Source organism: Citrus sinensis, chromosome 3, assembly GCF_022201045.2.
Source record: "Citrus sinensis cultivar Valencia sweet orange chromosome 3, DVS_A1.0, whole genome shotgun sequence".
Classification (NCBI taxonomy): Eukaryota; Viridiplantae; Streptophyta; class Magnoliopsida; order Sapindales; family Rutaceae; genus Citrus; species Citrus sinensis.
In genome coordinates, this window is record NC_068558.1 from 1,939,407 (window position 1) to 1,953,815 (window position 14,409).

The 14,409-nt window shown below is 35.0% G+C and overlaps 3 protein-coding genes across 4 annotated transcripts; 1 reads left to right on the plus strand and 2 right to left on the minus strand.

Annotated features, from left to right (window-relative positions):
* Positions 1 to 3,189: 3,189 nt before the first annotated feature.
* LOC102613740 (probable LRR receptor-like serine/threonine-protein kinase At1g63430) lies at positions 3,190 to 7,822 on the plus strand. Its single transcript, XM_006476525.4, has 13 exons — positions 3,190 to 3,840; positions 4,008 to 4,146; positions 4,281 to 4,352; positions 4,449 to 4,592; positions 4,685 to 4,834; positions 5,308 to 5,424; positions 5,509 to 5,573; positions 5,798 to 6,043; positions 6,147 to 6,352; positions 6,472 to 6,604; positions 6,685 to 6,842; positions 7,038 to 7,253; positions 7,354 to 7,822. Exons 1-13 carry the CDS (start codon positions 3,756 to 3,758, stop codon positions 7,597 to 7,599), a joined length of 1,977 nt encoding a protein of 658 aa, XP_006476588.2. The 5' UTR covers positions 3,190 to 3,755; the 3' UTR covers positions 7,600 to 7,822.
* Positions 7,823 to 8,256: 434 nt separating this feature from the next.
* Positions 8,257 to 11,119, minus strand: LOC102614044 (RNA-binding NOB1-like protein). The gene is made up of 5 exons (XM_006476526.4): positions 10,675 to 11,119; positions 9,347 to 10,484; positions 9,051 to 9,219; positions 8,693 to 8,812; positions 8,257 to 8,560 (listed from the first exon to the last, which is right to left on the minus strand). The coding sequence occupies exons 1-5, from the start codon at positions 10,997 to 10,999 to the stop codon at positions 8,414 to 8,416; spliced, it is 1,899 nt and encodes a 632-aa protein (XP_006476589.2). The 5' UTR covers positions 11,000 to 11,119; the 3' UTR covers positions 8,257 to 8,413.
* Positions 11,120 to 11,709: 590 nt separating this feature from the next.
* On the minus strand, positions 11,710 to 13,221 carry LOC102614337 (actin-depolymerizing factor 1). 2 transcript variants are annotated; one of them, XM_052438441.1, is made up of 3 exons: positions 13,090 to 13,221; positions 12,383 to 12,648; positions 11,710 to 12,308 (listed from the first exon to the last, which is right to left on the minus strand). In XM_052438441.1, exons 1-3 carry the CDS (start codon positions 13,090 to 13,092, stop codon positions 12,158 to 12,160), a joined length of 420 nt encoding a protein of 139 aa, XP_052294401.1. In that variant the 5' UTR covers positions 13,093 to 13,221; the 3' UTR covers positions 11,710 to 12,157. The 2 variants fall into 2 exon arrangements, with proteins under 2 accessions (XP_052294401.1, XP_024955098.2); XM_025099330.2 differs by lacking the exon at positions 13,090 to 13,221 and having other exon boundaries at positions 12,383 to 12,670.
* Positions 13,222 to 14,409: the final 1,188 nt, after the last annotated feature.

Genomic DNA, 14,409 nt, shown 5'->3' on the forward strand with positions numbered 1-14,409 from the left:
ACGACCCATTTTGGGATATACAATTGGAAATTAATTACTTGAACTAGCTATGGTGAAACTTATATATAAATGCCTAATTAAAGCCTGAACCATGAATGGTTTTGAGATAAAAAAATCTTTGTCAAGATACTTGGGCGATTAATTATGTGTTCATCTTAAATGTTGAACCAGCCTAACATGCACGAGACTCAACAGTCCACATAGAATGTTAGGTTGGCTTGGCTTCAACTCTTTGCTAGTTGTTGTGAAAAACCCAAAAAAAAGCAAAAAAGGGAAAAAAAATACAAATAAACTCTTTGTTAGTTGAGACGTTGAACGTTAAGTTCCTTTGCTAATACTCGCAATTATTGACGGTCGGTGGTGTAATCCACAAATTATGTTGATAAATATATGGATTTGCAAATACCTTGATTATATGTAATGCTTTTAAAAATTAATTAATCGTAGCTTAAATATATGACATCAATGGAGACGTAAGCAATACGGGGAGCTAAATTGTCGTGTTAGTTTCTGCCTCTAATAGGAAGCTTTGGCATTAAAGAATCAATTACATCAACGTTAAGTTAATTTATCAAATTATATTTGATGATTCTGGATTCATATTGATGGAACCTGCAACGGCAAGGCCACTTTAATTAGTAAGCCGGTTCCAATAAAATCATTCCAAATTTTGGAGGCATTTACTTTTGAGATGCTTCACCAAACATGAGATTTTTCTTGCTCTTGAATCCTCTTTGATGACGAATGTGACAGCTTATCCACTCCCCATATCGTTAATCATGAAATTAATGAAAAGTATAAAACCAAATGAACAGACATGATTAAGAATTTTAATAAGCCTGGTTATGCTCAATTTGGCTAAATTAAAGAAATGATTAAAAAAAAACCTATTTTCATCATTTTGTTTAGAAATCAAAGATAAATAAATAAATTGCAAATTAATGGCATAATAATAATAATAATAATGAGAAAGGTCAAAATAAAAAAAACATGAGAGTATCACTAAAAATACTCTTCTAATTTAACTATTTAAATATTTGTTTGTTTAATTATTTGACAAATAGAAAAGTTAAAAAAAATAGTCATATTTTAAAAAAAATAGTCAAAATTTTTTCTCCACAAAAATAATAACAATTACAACACATTTCTCCCTTTAAGAATGAGAAGATAAAAAATAATATAATAATAAGAGGCTCTCTAAATGAGATTTTTCATATGACTAAAGAAGAAAGAAGGATAACCTTATTTAAAAAATTTTATTTAAAAAGTTTTTTAGAATATTTTTCTCTTCAAATAATAAGTAAAGAAATTTTGAGTGACGTTCTAGGGAATTTTTTTTTTTTAAAAGGTTATGAGAATTTAATCAATTTATTGTTTAGTATTAACCAAAGACAAAGTGGGTCCAGATCAAAGTCGTCACGTGGAGAGTGTTCAAGGCCAATGTGAGGAAGACAGAGGGCGCTCTCTCACAAAAGGGACCGAAAACTGTCTCAGACGGCTCCACCAACTTCTCTTCTTTTGTTTGACTTTTCATTAGTCCAATTAGTTTGTGACACCTGTAAAGACTCATAGAAACCGAGCCTCTTCGAGTCACAGCAGAAAATAGAATTAGAAAATGACGTGGCTCACGCTCCGGCTCCCTTTAAAAATACTCAAAAAGTGTATTTGCTTGGAAGCATAGTCAGGAAGGAAGCTTCATGCTTAAACAATCTTTCATGTCTTGTGTCACCTCCCAAACCCAAATATACAAAAACATTACAAACCAAAAAGGCAACCTCATAATAATAATGATAATAATAATAATAATAATAATAACATCACAATACGTACATTAAATAACACTTGTGACATTCAACAAGTTGTCTCATTAATCATATGCATTTATATTAATATTATATTCCATACCTCACCTAAGCTTGAAAGACTATGCACATTTTTTTTTGTTAGATATTAATATCCAAAATGCACTCACTTTGATTATTAATTTAATGTTTAAAGATATGCATTTAGATGCATCACATGCTACTAACAAACTGATGTTCATGGGTAACAACTGTAAACATTGAACTTGAGAGGGAGAAAATTTGTTTACGAGCTTTATTCAAAAGAAGTGTGCTTTTGCTCTCAAAAGCCACTAAACGACATAGTAAAAGCATTCAAATTTCAAACGGTCGTGGCCTTGGCTTGCTCTTTGGTACAAAAGAAAATCAAGGGAACTAAAATTTGATGGGGACGGACAAATTGGCCAGCGACCCTTGATTTTAGCCACTTAATGACAGCTGTTAATCTAATTGCACTGGCTTAATAAAAGTAAAACGGGGGCAGATTATATCGCGATATTTTAACGATTCATAGAAATGATTGATTCAAATTAGGTTACGGCAATGTCACGTGATAACCGGCGCAAATACCGGAACGGCGATTGGCCCGCTCCCGGCTCCCTACTACGGCTGCTAACGTAAAATAAAATTGTTTCTCTTATTACGAGAGTTCTGAATTCATCTTTTTTACTATTACAAGAGTTTTTCATTGGCCAAATAATCTGACATTCTTAAATATAAATATAATTGTTGTTTATCATATCTACAATTACTTTTTCTTTTATTATAATAGACAATAATTTTAATATATCATTTTTGTGTTTTTTTTTATAAGTCACCCATTTAAAAAGAAAAAAAAGATACAAGATGTTGTTTAAAATCATTTCATATGGATATATTTTTATTTATAAATAATATAAAGCTTTTTTAAAAAATTAATCGTGTAAATTTAACATTAATGATTCATTGATAATGAACATAATTATAGAATGGTTCAAAATAATTTAATTACTTTTAAATATGCTGAACTCTTGTTTCATCATAATTTGAATTAAAATTTTTGTTATTTAATAATTAAAATGTATATATATTTGTTTCTTCGTTTAATTTGATGGATCATGGATCCACATTACTAATATGGGATAAAAATTCTCTCATAATATCAGTTCTTATAAGTTTTTATATTTTTACGAAATTAAATCACAAGAGAATCTTATTCTCCCGTTGGCACGGACTCTCACATTATCATAACACCCGAGATCTCGTTTTCTCGTCTCACGAGATTGACGCTATTGAAAAAAATAAAGCAACAGCCACCCTGTTTGTTAATGCAATCATTATTAGCAGAGAAAAAAAATCTAATAGAAGCATGTGTAGAGCTCCAAAAGCAAAAATAATCGTCCTACCATTTTAACTCAAACTTACAGAAAGCAGATCAACAAAACTCTTTGCATTTTCCATTTTGTACTTCAATTATCCATTATTTGATTTTTCTGTTCTACATTTTTTTTTTAATACCTGGAACAAGAAGATCTTTATCTTCTTTAGCTAGTAACTAAAACCTCTCTTTGAATCCAAGTTTCTCTCACATCTCCTTTTGTCCTTTAACTTGACATATCTGTCTTGTGTTTACTCTTTCAACGGATTTGCTTTCATGGGTAGTTGCAAAATCTTTGATTTAAACTCACAAAAACTGTACTAAAAACTTTATCTGGTTCTTGTTAACAAGGGCAGATTTGTAGTACATTATTGAACTTTAAGTCAGTTTCAGAGTTTTAGTGTACTGACATTTGTCTTCATAAACACTAGTATCCAAGTCATTTGATTTTTCTTTTTCTTTTTCCTCTTTTGAAGTTTCTTTAATGAGCTCTTGTTTTGAGTCTTGTGGTTTCTAGAAGACTATTGGGTGGTAAAAGTTAGAATCTTGAACTGAAAATGAGATCATACTCGTCACTTGAGCTTCTGTTTGTTCTCTCTGGAGTTCTTTTTGCAACCTGCAATGCCTTTGCTACAAATGAATGTAATGTTTCGTTTGTTTACTTTTTGTCTTGCCTCAGATCTCGAATCTTTTGATTGTGTTAATTGTTCTCTTTTTCCAACATTTTCTTAGTGATCAAATAGTCTATTAGCGCTGTTGAGGTCATGTGATCGTAATTTTACTAAATGGGAGTTGCGTATTTTCCTCAGTTTGGGCTCTTACAACATTCAAGGAAGCAATATATGAAGACCCCCATCTGTTTTTGTCCAACTGGAATGCCCTTGATGCAGATCCTTGTCATTGGACTGGCATTGCTTGTTCTGATGCTAGAGACCGTGTTCTAAAGATGTAAGAGATGATTTGTTACTCAGTTGTATTGTGGTACTTCTTTGACTGGACTTCAATAGATACGCATAGTTTGGTTAAATACATGTTTGGGAGAATCATGCCTTACCGATTTGTATGAGGATTTTGTTTTGTAGAAACATCTCTGGATCATCTTTAAAGGGATTTCTTGCGCCAGAGTTGGGTCTGCTGACGTACTTGCAAGAGCTGTAAGCTCTTATTTATTTTTGTCTTTTCCTACCGGCTGAAGTATTATACTTTTTTACGGTGATTGAGGTTTAATATCACACTTTCTTGTCTTGTAGAATTCTGCATGGGAACAATTTGATTGGGATAATACCTAAAGAATTGGGCTTGTTGAAACGTCTGAAGATCTTGGATTTGGGGACGAACCAATTAACAGGTCCAATTCCTCCAGAGATTGGGAACTTGACTGGTTTGGTGAAAATGTAAATGAAATTTATTGTTTGTTCCCAAAGAACTGGATTTTGTGCTTCGCACTCCTTGAATATTTTAACCGGTCAACGTACCTATGTTGCAGAAACCTTCAGTCTAATGGGTTGACTGGGAGACTGCCTGCCGAGCTCGGTAATTTGATTTCTCTTGAGGAACTTCATCTAGATAGAAATAGGCTTCAAGGCGCTGTTCCTGCTGGCAGCAATTCCGGCTACACAGCTAACATTCACGGAATGTAAGTAGATGATTCTTGCTTTCAAGGTAGTTAATTTGGTTCTGATAGACTGATCAAGGCAAAGCATGAGCATTATTGGCTTTTCAAACTCTTTAGATGTGCTTGTGTAGCATATTTGTGGGCAGAATCATGCCATATTTGACAATCTGAAATTAATTTCAAAAATGGGAAAGGTTGCCAAGTATATAATTCCGTGTTAATTATTTTCCTGGACTTAGTTAACTAGTCAGACGCTATTAGCTTCCTTTTCTTTTTTACTTCCTCAGTGTTACATATTTTGGCAGGATTCTAAGGATATTGATAATTTTTATTCATAAATGATAGCTTTACTTGTTGAATTAGTGGCAATGTACTGTACTAGTATGTGTAATACTTTTGTGGCTCATCCTTATTTGGAAAATTACGTCATTCTAAGCCTTATTGGATGGTTTTAGTTTCCTAATAAATTTTCTTGAAATTTATTTCTGGTGCAGGTATGCCTCAAGTGCAAACCTAACTGGCTTGTGTCACTTGTCTCAGTTAAAAGTTGCAGATTTCTCGTACAACTTCTTTGTTGGAAGCATACCTAAGTGCTTGGAGTATCTTCCAAGGTACCTGCACCTTTGTGATAGGGCTTTCTGTTTTTTTTTTTTTTTTTTCAGTTAGCTTATTTTTGCTCTACTTATATCTTGTAGTACAAGCTTTCAGGGGAACTGTCTACAGAACAAAGATCCCAAACAACGTGCAACTACTTTATGTGGTATGCTAGGCTTCATTTCACATTTGGGTTTAGTTGGGATGGAATTTAAGATGTCCTACTCTGCAGATAAAAATGCTGATTTCACTTCCGTAATGGAATATATTTTAAATTTTATGTATTTAATTTGAAATACAGTCACCTAGTTGTCTAGTTGAAGTCTCCAATACTTTTCTTTTCGATATGGCCTAACCATTCAATACCAATTAACAAAATTCCTCTTCTAGGTGGTGCTCCTCCTGCCAGAACCCGTGCTGGATTAAGCCCTAAGCACCAAGCAGCTGAAGATGTGTCCAAGCACCAGTCTGCATCAAGACCTGCCTGGCTTTTAACTCTTGAAATAGTGACTGGAACCATGGTGGGTGTTCTCTTTCTCGTTGCTGGTTTCACTGGACTTCAGAGATGCAAGAGCAAACCTTCCATAATAATCCCTTGGAAGAAATCGGCTAGTGAGAAGGATCACATATATATAGGTTAGGCACCTTACTTGGCAATTAATATGTCTGCTTCAGTGCTACTTCAGTAGTTTATTGCTCAAGCAAAAAAATTGGTTAAAATGGTGGGATTGTCGTACAGATTCTGAGATCTTGAAAGATGTGGTGAGATTCAGCAGACAAGAGCTGGAAGTAGCCTGTGAAGACTTCAGCAACATCATTGGCTCTTCACCAGACAGCTTGGTCTACAAGGGCACCATGAAGGGTGGGCCTGAGATTGCTGTAATATCCCTCTGCATTAAAGAAGAGCATTGGACAGGCTATCTTGAGCTCTATTTCCAGAGAGAGGTAATTACTCATCCTTAACTGCAGGAAATTTTACTGTAAAGCTTCCATGAGAGAGTACCAAACACCTAGCAAAAGTTATAACTTGGAACAATCAAGCTTTCGGTTGTATGGACTTTCAGGTGGCAGACTTGGCAAGAATAAATCATGAGAATACAGGAAAGCTGCTAGGCTATTGCAGAGAGAGCTCCCCATTTACAAGAATGTTGGTTTTCGATTATGCATCAAATGGAACTCTATATGAGCATCTCCATTGTAAGTCAAGTTCCTTGTACATAATTGGATTGTCTATGATGTTTCCTTAGATTAAACCTCAGCAACCAATGTGGATGCAGATGGTGAACGATGCCAAGTATCTTGGACACGGCGTATGAAAATTGTAATAGGTATTGCACGTGGACTCAAGTATCTCCATACAGAACTTGGCCCTCCTTTTACTATATCAGAGTTGAATTCTAGTGCTGTATATCTTACTGAAGACTTTTCTCCCAAGGTATCCCCTCTGTGTTTATCTTTTCTGTTAGTTTCAAGTATAATATGCTAGTATTTTCTACATAATTGAATGAATGTTTTAGCTGAAGTCACTTTTGGCTTGTTCATTACAAAAGAATCTACCAAATGCTAGAAACAACATTTCTTTAATTATATAAACATTGTTTTTAAGAACATCTTTTGACTTCTGCTGCAGTTGGTCGATTTTGATAGTTGGAAGACAATTCTTGCAAGATCGGAGAAGAACCCTGGCACTCTTGGCAGCCAAGGTGCTATCTGCATACTTCCAAGTTCTCTTGAGGCACGGCATTTGGATGTCCAAGGCAACATTTATGCATTTGGTGTGCTTCTGCTGGAAATAATCAGTGGGAGACCTCCATGCTGCAAGGACAAAGGGAACTTGGTAGATTGGGTATAATTCATGAAGCTTCTGAAATTGAATATTGTTTCTATTCATTCTCTAATTATTGCTTGAGTTGAAGCTAACACCAAAAACTTCTAATATTTGGCAGGCTAAGGATTATCTTGAATTGCCAGAAGTAATGTCATATGTGGTGGATCCTGAGTTGAAACATTTTAGTTATGATGACCTCAAAGTTATCTGCGAAGTGGTGAACTTGTGCGTCAATCCAGACATCACCAAGCGACCATCCATGCAGGAATTGTGCACAATGTTGGAGGGCAGAATTGACACTTCTATATCAGTTGAGCTTAAGGCATCATCTTTGGCATGGGCTGAGCTTGCACTTTCATCATGATTGAATTGATGCTAACACACCGTAGATTAGATATATACGATTGTATTACTCTCTATTCCTTTTTCTACCTGCGATTTCTCGTCGTCCTTGTAAATGTTGCTGAAAGAAACATAGAGCTTCGTGTGTGACAAAGTCTACTCACTGTATACCATTTGGATAATCAGTAAGAAAAGTTCTGAAATCACAATATAGTAAAAAATTAGGTCTTGCTCAAGGGCATTAACTTGGTCGCTCTGGTTATATATTTTCTCTAATCTTTTTATTTTGTACAGTTCACCGACTTGTGAATTCTCTCTAATGCAAGACAGCATTCACGATGATGGGTTGGTCAGAGTTTTCCTTCCACAACCCGGAATGGTGATTTGATTGTGCTTATGCTAAATTAACGAAAAATAAGCTTATTTTAGGATAAGGTAATCACGAATAATTATACCACTTTTTGTTAAAAAAGGCTGGGAGGACATTCTGCCTGATGGGACAAACATGTGATCCTCTGATACAATTTTAAGCCGAAAATTGGAGTTATGTAGATTGAGATTCCGGCCTTCAAATAACAATTGCTCTGATGATTCCTGGGCTAGCTACAATACAAGCACTTTCTTCCATTGGTTTGTTTTACCATCATAACAGTACTACCACATAGTAACCAAATCAAAATTGTACTATGCTGGCAGAAAATTTATATATATGGCTGACCTTTAGATCTCAGTTCAACAACTCTTGATGAATCAAGAAGTGCTAAGTACTGAAAATGTAACTATTAGATAACGCATTTTATCCCTGAAAATGAAAAACAAAACTGAAGTAGAAGAAACTAATGTTTAGGATGGGAGTAATGATTGTCATTTGGATTCCTCCTCCCACTGAAAACTGCCAATGCCTTTCTTATGGGAGGCTGCAGAGGAGCTCTTTTATCAGTATGATGTTTGAATATATCATCAGAAGTGAAGAAGTTGTCTCCCTGGATAATGAGTACAAATCAGCATCACACTAAATTTAACACAAACTAGCATTTACACAATTCAAAATTCAGGTACAACAAAACCAGAGGTGCTCAAACTGAAGGTAACTAGAACAAGGAAAAACCACTAACCTCCTTATTTACTTTCTTCTTGTTTCTAGGATAAAGGTACTTTTGTGGAAGTTGATCTTCACGTAAAATTAGATTCTTTGTAATGGCATCCCTTCCACCTTGGGGCATAGGTAGTGAAAACTGTAAACAGCCAAATGTCAAGCCACACAGTGGATAAAAGCTTGCAAAACTGCTCCAGTAAAAAGTATCAAACTGTACAATGGTTTCTAGGATTTTGATAACTAGGTCTCACAGGAACATTAAATTTGACAAACAATGTAAATGAAGCTTACGGACAATAAATCAATACACAACCAATTTACAGTTGAGAGTCTTGAGAAAAGAGTTTACTGCTTATCCCCTATAAAGATATACTTACTTTTGTTCCACGCAGCGTAATGCGAGGCCGACGAGATGCTAATACAATTCCATTTTCACCGACTGTAACAGCTACCTTGCGTAAAGTGCCACCATTTCCACACTTTGGGCAGAAAATCCTCCCAATTTCAGCAGTGATAGTGTAGCAGGCATGGCATTTCAGTATCCACCTGGATATACAGACATATCAAGATAAGCATAAACACCGGTGAGATACGTATTTCATGATTAGACTTTATACAAATCACCAAGGGGAATGGTGAAGAAAAAAGCTTTAAACATTTGTCAACTATATACCTATGTAGCTGGCGGATCTGCATTCCTCCGGGTGCCAGTAAGCGTAAACCCATCTGCAGAATAACATTTTGCATTGCGTAGTCACCAGTTATACAGGCAACAGTGGACTCAGACAAGGATCTCAACATCCAACTCTGTTCACTGCATTCATCATCCACGTATGATACATCAACAATTTCATTGTTCTTGCTTGAGATCTCCATTTGATCTACATTTTCATTGGTGGTATCAACTTCACCTCCTTCAACAGTTGAATTTCCATTGATATCAGAAGTTGCTTCCACCACGGGGGAAATATCAGAATCATGAGTAGTAGAACAAATGTCAACTTCATTGCCTTCCGGGAGAGCCTTCAATGAATCTTCTTCAAGCCTCATTTGCTTTAAAATTGAGGAAAGTTCTTCACTGCCGCTCGTCTCTGTTATCTCACTCTCCTCAGAAATCCCATTTGTATCACGAGCTTCTTCATCGCCCAGATGCAACTGCTGCTCTAGGTTACCAGATTCATCAACATTGTTGCTATCATCACCCATCTCCTTCTCTTGCTGACTATCTTTGTCAGTTAATGATTCATAATATTCACGCCTTGCTTTTCTTCTAACATACCTTCTATGAGTACTTCGGCTGACAGCAGGCATCCAATCACCAGCATCATCTTCAACTTGTCCTTGAGAAGCATCAATTCCAGCAGCCACCATCTTCTTCCCTTCGATATTCACCTCAATCTTCTTTGGCAAATATCTCCTAGGTCTCCTCAATCCATGTTCACCATCCTCTTGATTTTCAGAGTTACCCCCACCTTGAGACTCCACAGACCCATTTTCAGAATGGTAATCCCCAGCAATGACATTCAGATTCAGGTCTCTCAAGGGAAGGATTCTTGAATTGGTGTTTAACTTATCCGCATTGTCATTATCTAACGCTTCCCACTCTTCTAAATTGGCAACGTTAGACCCCCAACCAGGCAAATCCTTCTCCGGCAATCTCTTCACATTCACTGTATGAACAGGCGGAGGTGCATCCCTGAGGTGCTTAGTCCCATGCATCTGAGTCTCCAGTGTGCAAGTCAATGCAATAAGCTTAAGATCAACATCCGAAAGAGTCTGTAAATCACCCGTTGCCCTCGCAAACTTTATAACTGCAAGCCCCAACGAAGCGCTTTTTAATAAATTGAACAAAACAAATTAAAAAAATGAATTAATTACATTTTTTTTAAATTTCTCTAACTAAGCTCTAGTGGTGCAATCTCAGATTTTTTTTTTTAATATCTAACCAAATTGTTATGCAACAGTAAAATAAAAAATTAAAATAAATAAATGGATATTTGCCTTTATTGAGGGAATCAGGAGAAGGCTCCATGGAATCGATAGAGAACGGGATGAAGTTGAGGCGGTTGCGGGAAACGGGATCGCGAATTTCGGCTAAAACCTCCGGTACGGTAACGAACTTATCGGCGAAATTGGTGAGATTGTGAGCTCCTTGGATTATTGCATTGGCGTCGACCACAGCAACCGCTATTCCCTCTGTAGAGTTGCAGCTTTGAGCTAAGATTTCGGCGGCTGGCACCGTTTTGGTCTGGGTCGCGGCGCTTTGCGGCGGTTGTGTTTTGACTATGTTGCTCCAGCATGAGCTGGAGTTTGGGGTCGAATCCATACCTAGGGTTTCCGAGGGGGCGCGAGAGCGAAGAATGTAAGAGATGATGTTCTTAAAACCCTAGTTTGAATTTTTGAGGGAGTAGGGGAGGAGAAACAGGTGTTACGATGTCGTTTCTACTTCTTTTTAAGGAAGACAAATAAAACGACAAGTAAAATGGTGCTGTTTTAACTTGTATTATTGTCCGTCCTCATGTCGTTCTGTTATTTCCTCTTTGTAAGCTATGTCGTTCATTTTGGTTGGATGGCCCAATTTTCTTAAGGCCCATAATCAACAAAACCACGAACACAGTTATCAACGTACGTTGCAATATTCTATTATTATTGTTAGCGACTCGGTTCAGATAAGATCGCCAGGTTTTTTTTTTTTTTTTTAATTTATATTTATTCAGTTTTCATTTGTTAATTTCTCAAGGAATTGAATTCAAAAGATTGGAGGCGTTTGTGCTCATTTTGCAATAATTTTAAAATAATTAAGGAAAATCAGTGTACTAGAAAATGGAAGTCAATCAGTAATAACTGAAAATTGATTTTTGTTAGATGAATTTGTATTTTGTGAGCCTTCTTTCTTGAGAGTTCACAAGAATGTATTTCAAATAGCGTGCTTCCTTTATGTGGTCATTAAAATAATAAATTAAAAAAATGTACAAAATAATCACTCACACATGGCATTTTGTTTGGAATTTTTTTTTTTTTTTTTTTTTTTTGGGTTTATCACAGAATATGATTGATCATCTTTCACCGGCCGGAATGGACACCCTGCTGATGATTTTAAAGATTGAACTTACTATGTAACTGTTAATCATGAACCATATGTTACAAGAAAAAGAGAGCTGACAGCCCAAGTTAAAAGCAATGGCTAGCTACTTAAAGAAAGAGGATAAATAATCCCTACCGAGTACTGATCGAGTAGTGAACAATAATCAATCTTCTATTGAAATTGGAAACCGATCAGCGATGGATGGAGCCGTGCATAGCTCTTTTACACGAAGCAATTTTAAAAGCAATAAAGTTTCGAAGCTTTCAGAAGGAATGCATAACAAGATTAACGATGGCAACGTACAATTAAACAAATAAAATTGACAAAGAAAAGAGAAAGGCCCCCAAATTAGCTAGACACGAAATTAATGAAGAGAGAGAGATGTGTGGCAACTGGTTATTAGAGTGCTCGTGATTTAACAATGTCCAAGCTCATCTCGCTAGGATCAGTAGCTTGCAACTCGACTTGAACCCCATCCAATTCTCTTCTGAACCTATCTTTTGAACTAGCATACAACATTTTACTCCTGATCCTTGATGTATCTGGAGACCTGCAACAATCGGTATTACTTGATTAAATTAACCCGTATAATAAAATACTAAAATTGGTTTATTATAAACGTACCATGCAACGAAGAAAATCTTGCTCTTTTGGCAATTCTCATCAGTGGTGAAATCGAAATCATAGACGGCGTAGCGGCACTCATCAGCTGGCAAACTGGCAGTGAAATCCTCGTAGCTTTCATTAGGTTCTCCCAGTTTCTCGACGGTCACCTGTTGAATTTTTTCCTCTATTTTGAACACAATGAATCGGTAACTCCGCTTTGCTTTTAGTTCCAAGAACTTCAGCTTACACTCATCATGCACAGCCATCCCCGATGAGGAATTTGCCTGCATGTCCCCATAATATCCCGACCCACACGCACACACACATATATATAAAACAAAAAAATAATTAATTATATTTAATTTGTCAAGATATACATATAATGAAACCTAGCTAACCCATTTCATCAATATAGTTAATTAATTGTTTCTTTGAGAAATTTGGGAGTCGCATGTTACAAAGTCTGCGACATATGGGGTTGCTGCAACAACCAATACATATCTAACTTGGCAGATCAAATTGCCTGGCGTTAAATGCATGAAATCAAATTTGAAAAACAAAGAAGATATCGGCAACATGCACTGTGATTGAAATGTTCTTACAGAATCAGACAAATTCTTGATCATGCTACTGGCCATATTACTACCTAACCACATGCATGCGATTTTGTATCTACAGCAACAATTAATCAAGAAACCAAAAGATTGAAAAGATGAAACACATACCATTTTGCCACTAATGAGAGAAATCTGGATTTGAGAAATGTGAAAGGAAGAAGGAAATAGGGGCAAGAGAATCAAAGTGAAAATATGTTAGTAAAAAAGAGAAACGAGATCCTTCTTTTCTGGAGCTATGAGAGGTGCACATTTGAAGATGTCCGAAATAGATGGACGCAAGACAAATATTAAGGGAGGAATTGCTGTTTAGTTTTTCTGGGCAAATCATGTCCACAAATTCTATTTTACCTATTTTAATCCAAACTCATTTGGCCGAAGTGATTTATCCATCAAGCACATGAATGCCCCTGTGATATAAGGTCAATGGTAGCGGATATTTTACAACTTCAGCAAAACGTGCATGTAGAGGGGAGGAAAAAGTTTCATAAGATTAACTGCGATCTTGATTCTTGAAGGCGTCATCTCTTAGGGATATTAAGCAAAGAAAAAAAGTTAATTTATTAAATCACCCTTAAAAGTAAAATAAAAATTAAGAAATTTTGTATGTTATTATTTTATTTTTATGATTAATTTGATAAATTTTTTATAAAAAATTATTAATAAAATTATTATAAGGATATTAAACATTTCTTTAAGTTGGTTGATATTAATTTATCTATAAATAATTATTAGTAAGATTGTTGTCAGGTACAAAAAATACTAGTTCTATCATACTTATATCTATTAGTAATTTGCTAACAAATAATTATTTTTTAATTTACTAATTAATTTTTTTACATAAATTAATCAATATTAAGAAAATTTTTGCAGGAGTATTATTGTAAAAAAAACTAAACAGATAGTTAAATAAAAATAATATTAACTTGTGTTTAATCAAACCACCTCAATGTGTTTTACTCACATGAAAATTATATATCGGTGATACTTGCATCATCTTACATAAATTTTTTTATTGAAAAAGACAACTATCATGACCATTTAATCAAACAATATACACACAATTGCTAAACTCTCCCACAACTCGAAAAAAGTTGGAAGCTGGTCTTTAAGAATCCTATGATGGGTTCTTTTAAAATAATTATGAGAAGCAAAAACTGAAAGAAAAATGTTTCACGTATATGAAATAAGAGTAGGTGTTTTGAAATCCCTTAAATTTTCTCATTAAATCTATTTTTTTAATTGAAATTACCTTAGTAATTAAAGAATAAATTAATTTCTTATTTTGAATAGAAATTTAATTAAACACTTAAATAAATTATTCTTTTAATAAATTTGTTACATCCGTCTCATTTCATAGTTTATATTTTTGTATTTATAATTTATATTTTAATTAAAAATATGTTTTTTTTTAAAAAAATTGTAAGAGTT

What these genes read in the sequence shown, in the direction of transcription:
- LOC102613740 (XM_006476525.4), top strand. Translation starts at nt 3,756, where the DNA reads ATGAGATCATACTCGTCACTTGAGCTTCTGTTTGTTCTCTCTGGAGTT. An exon ending in TGCCTTTGCTACAAATGAAT is followed by an intron (nt 3,841 to 4,007) that starts GTAATGTTTCGT and finishes TATTTTCCTCAG; the next exon opens with TTTGGGCTCTTACAACATTC. An exon ending in GAAGGATCACATATATATAG is followed by an intron (nt 6,044 to 6,146) that starts GTTAGGCACCTT and finishes ATTGTCGTACAG; the next exon opens with ATTCTGAGATCTTGAAAGAT.
- LOC102614044 (XM_006476526.4), bottom strand. Translation starts at nt 10,999, where the DNA reads ATGGATTCGACCCCAAACTCCAGCTCATGCTGGAGCAACATAGTCAAA. An exon ending in TCCTGATTCCCTCAATAAAG is followed by an intron (nt 10,485 to 10,674) that starts GCAAATATCCAT and finishes TGGGGCTTGCAG; the next exon opens with TTATAAAGTTTGCGAGGGCA. An exon ending in AGAAGAAAGTAAATAAGGAG is followed by an intron (nt 8,561 to 8,692) that starts GTTAGTGGTTTT and finishes CTCATTATCCAG; the next exon opens with GGAGACAACTTCTTCACTTC.
- LOC102614337 (XM_025099330.2), bottom strand. Translation starts at nt 12,654, where the DNA reads ATGCAGGCAAATTCCTCATCGGGGATGGCTGTGCATGATGAGTGTAAG. An exon ending in AAGATTTTCTTCGTTGCATG is followed by an intron (nt 12,309 to 12,382) that starts GTACGTTTATAA and finishes CGATTGTTGCAG; the next exon opens with GTCTCCAGATACATCAAGGA.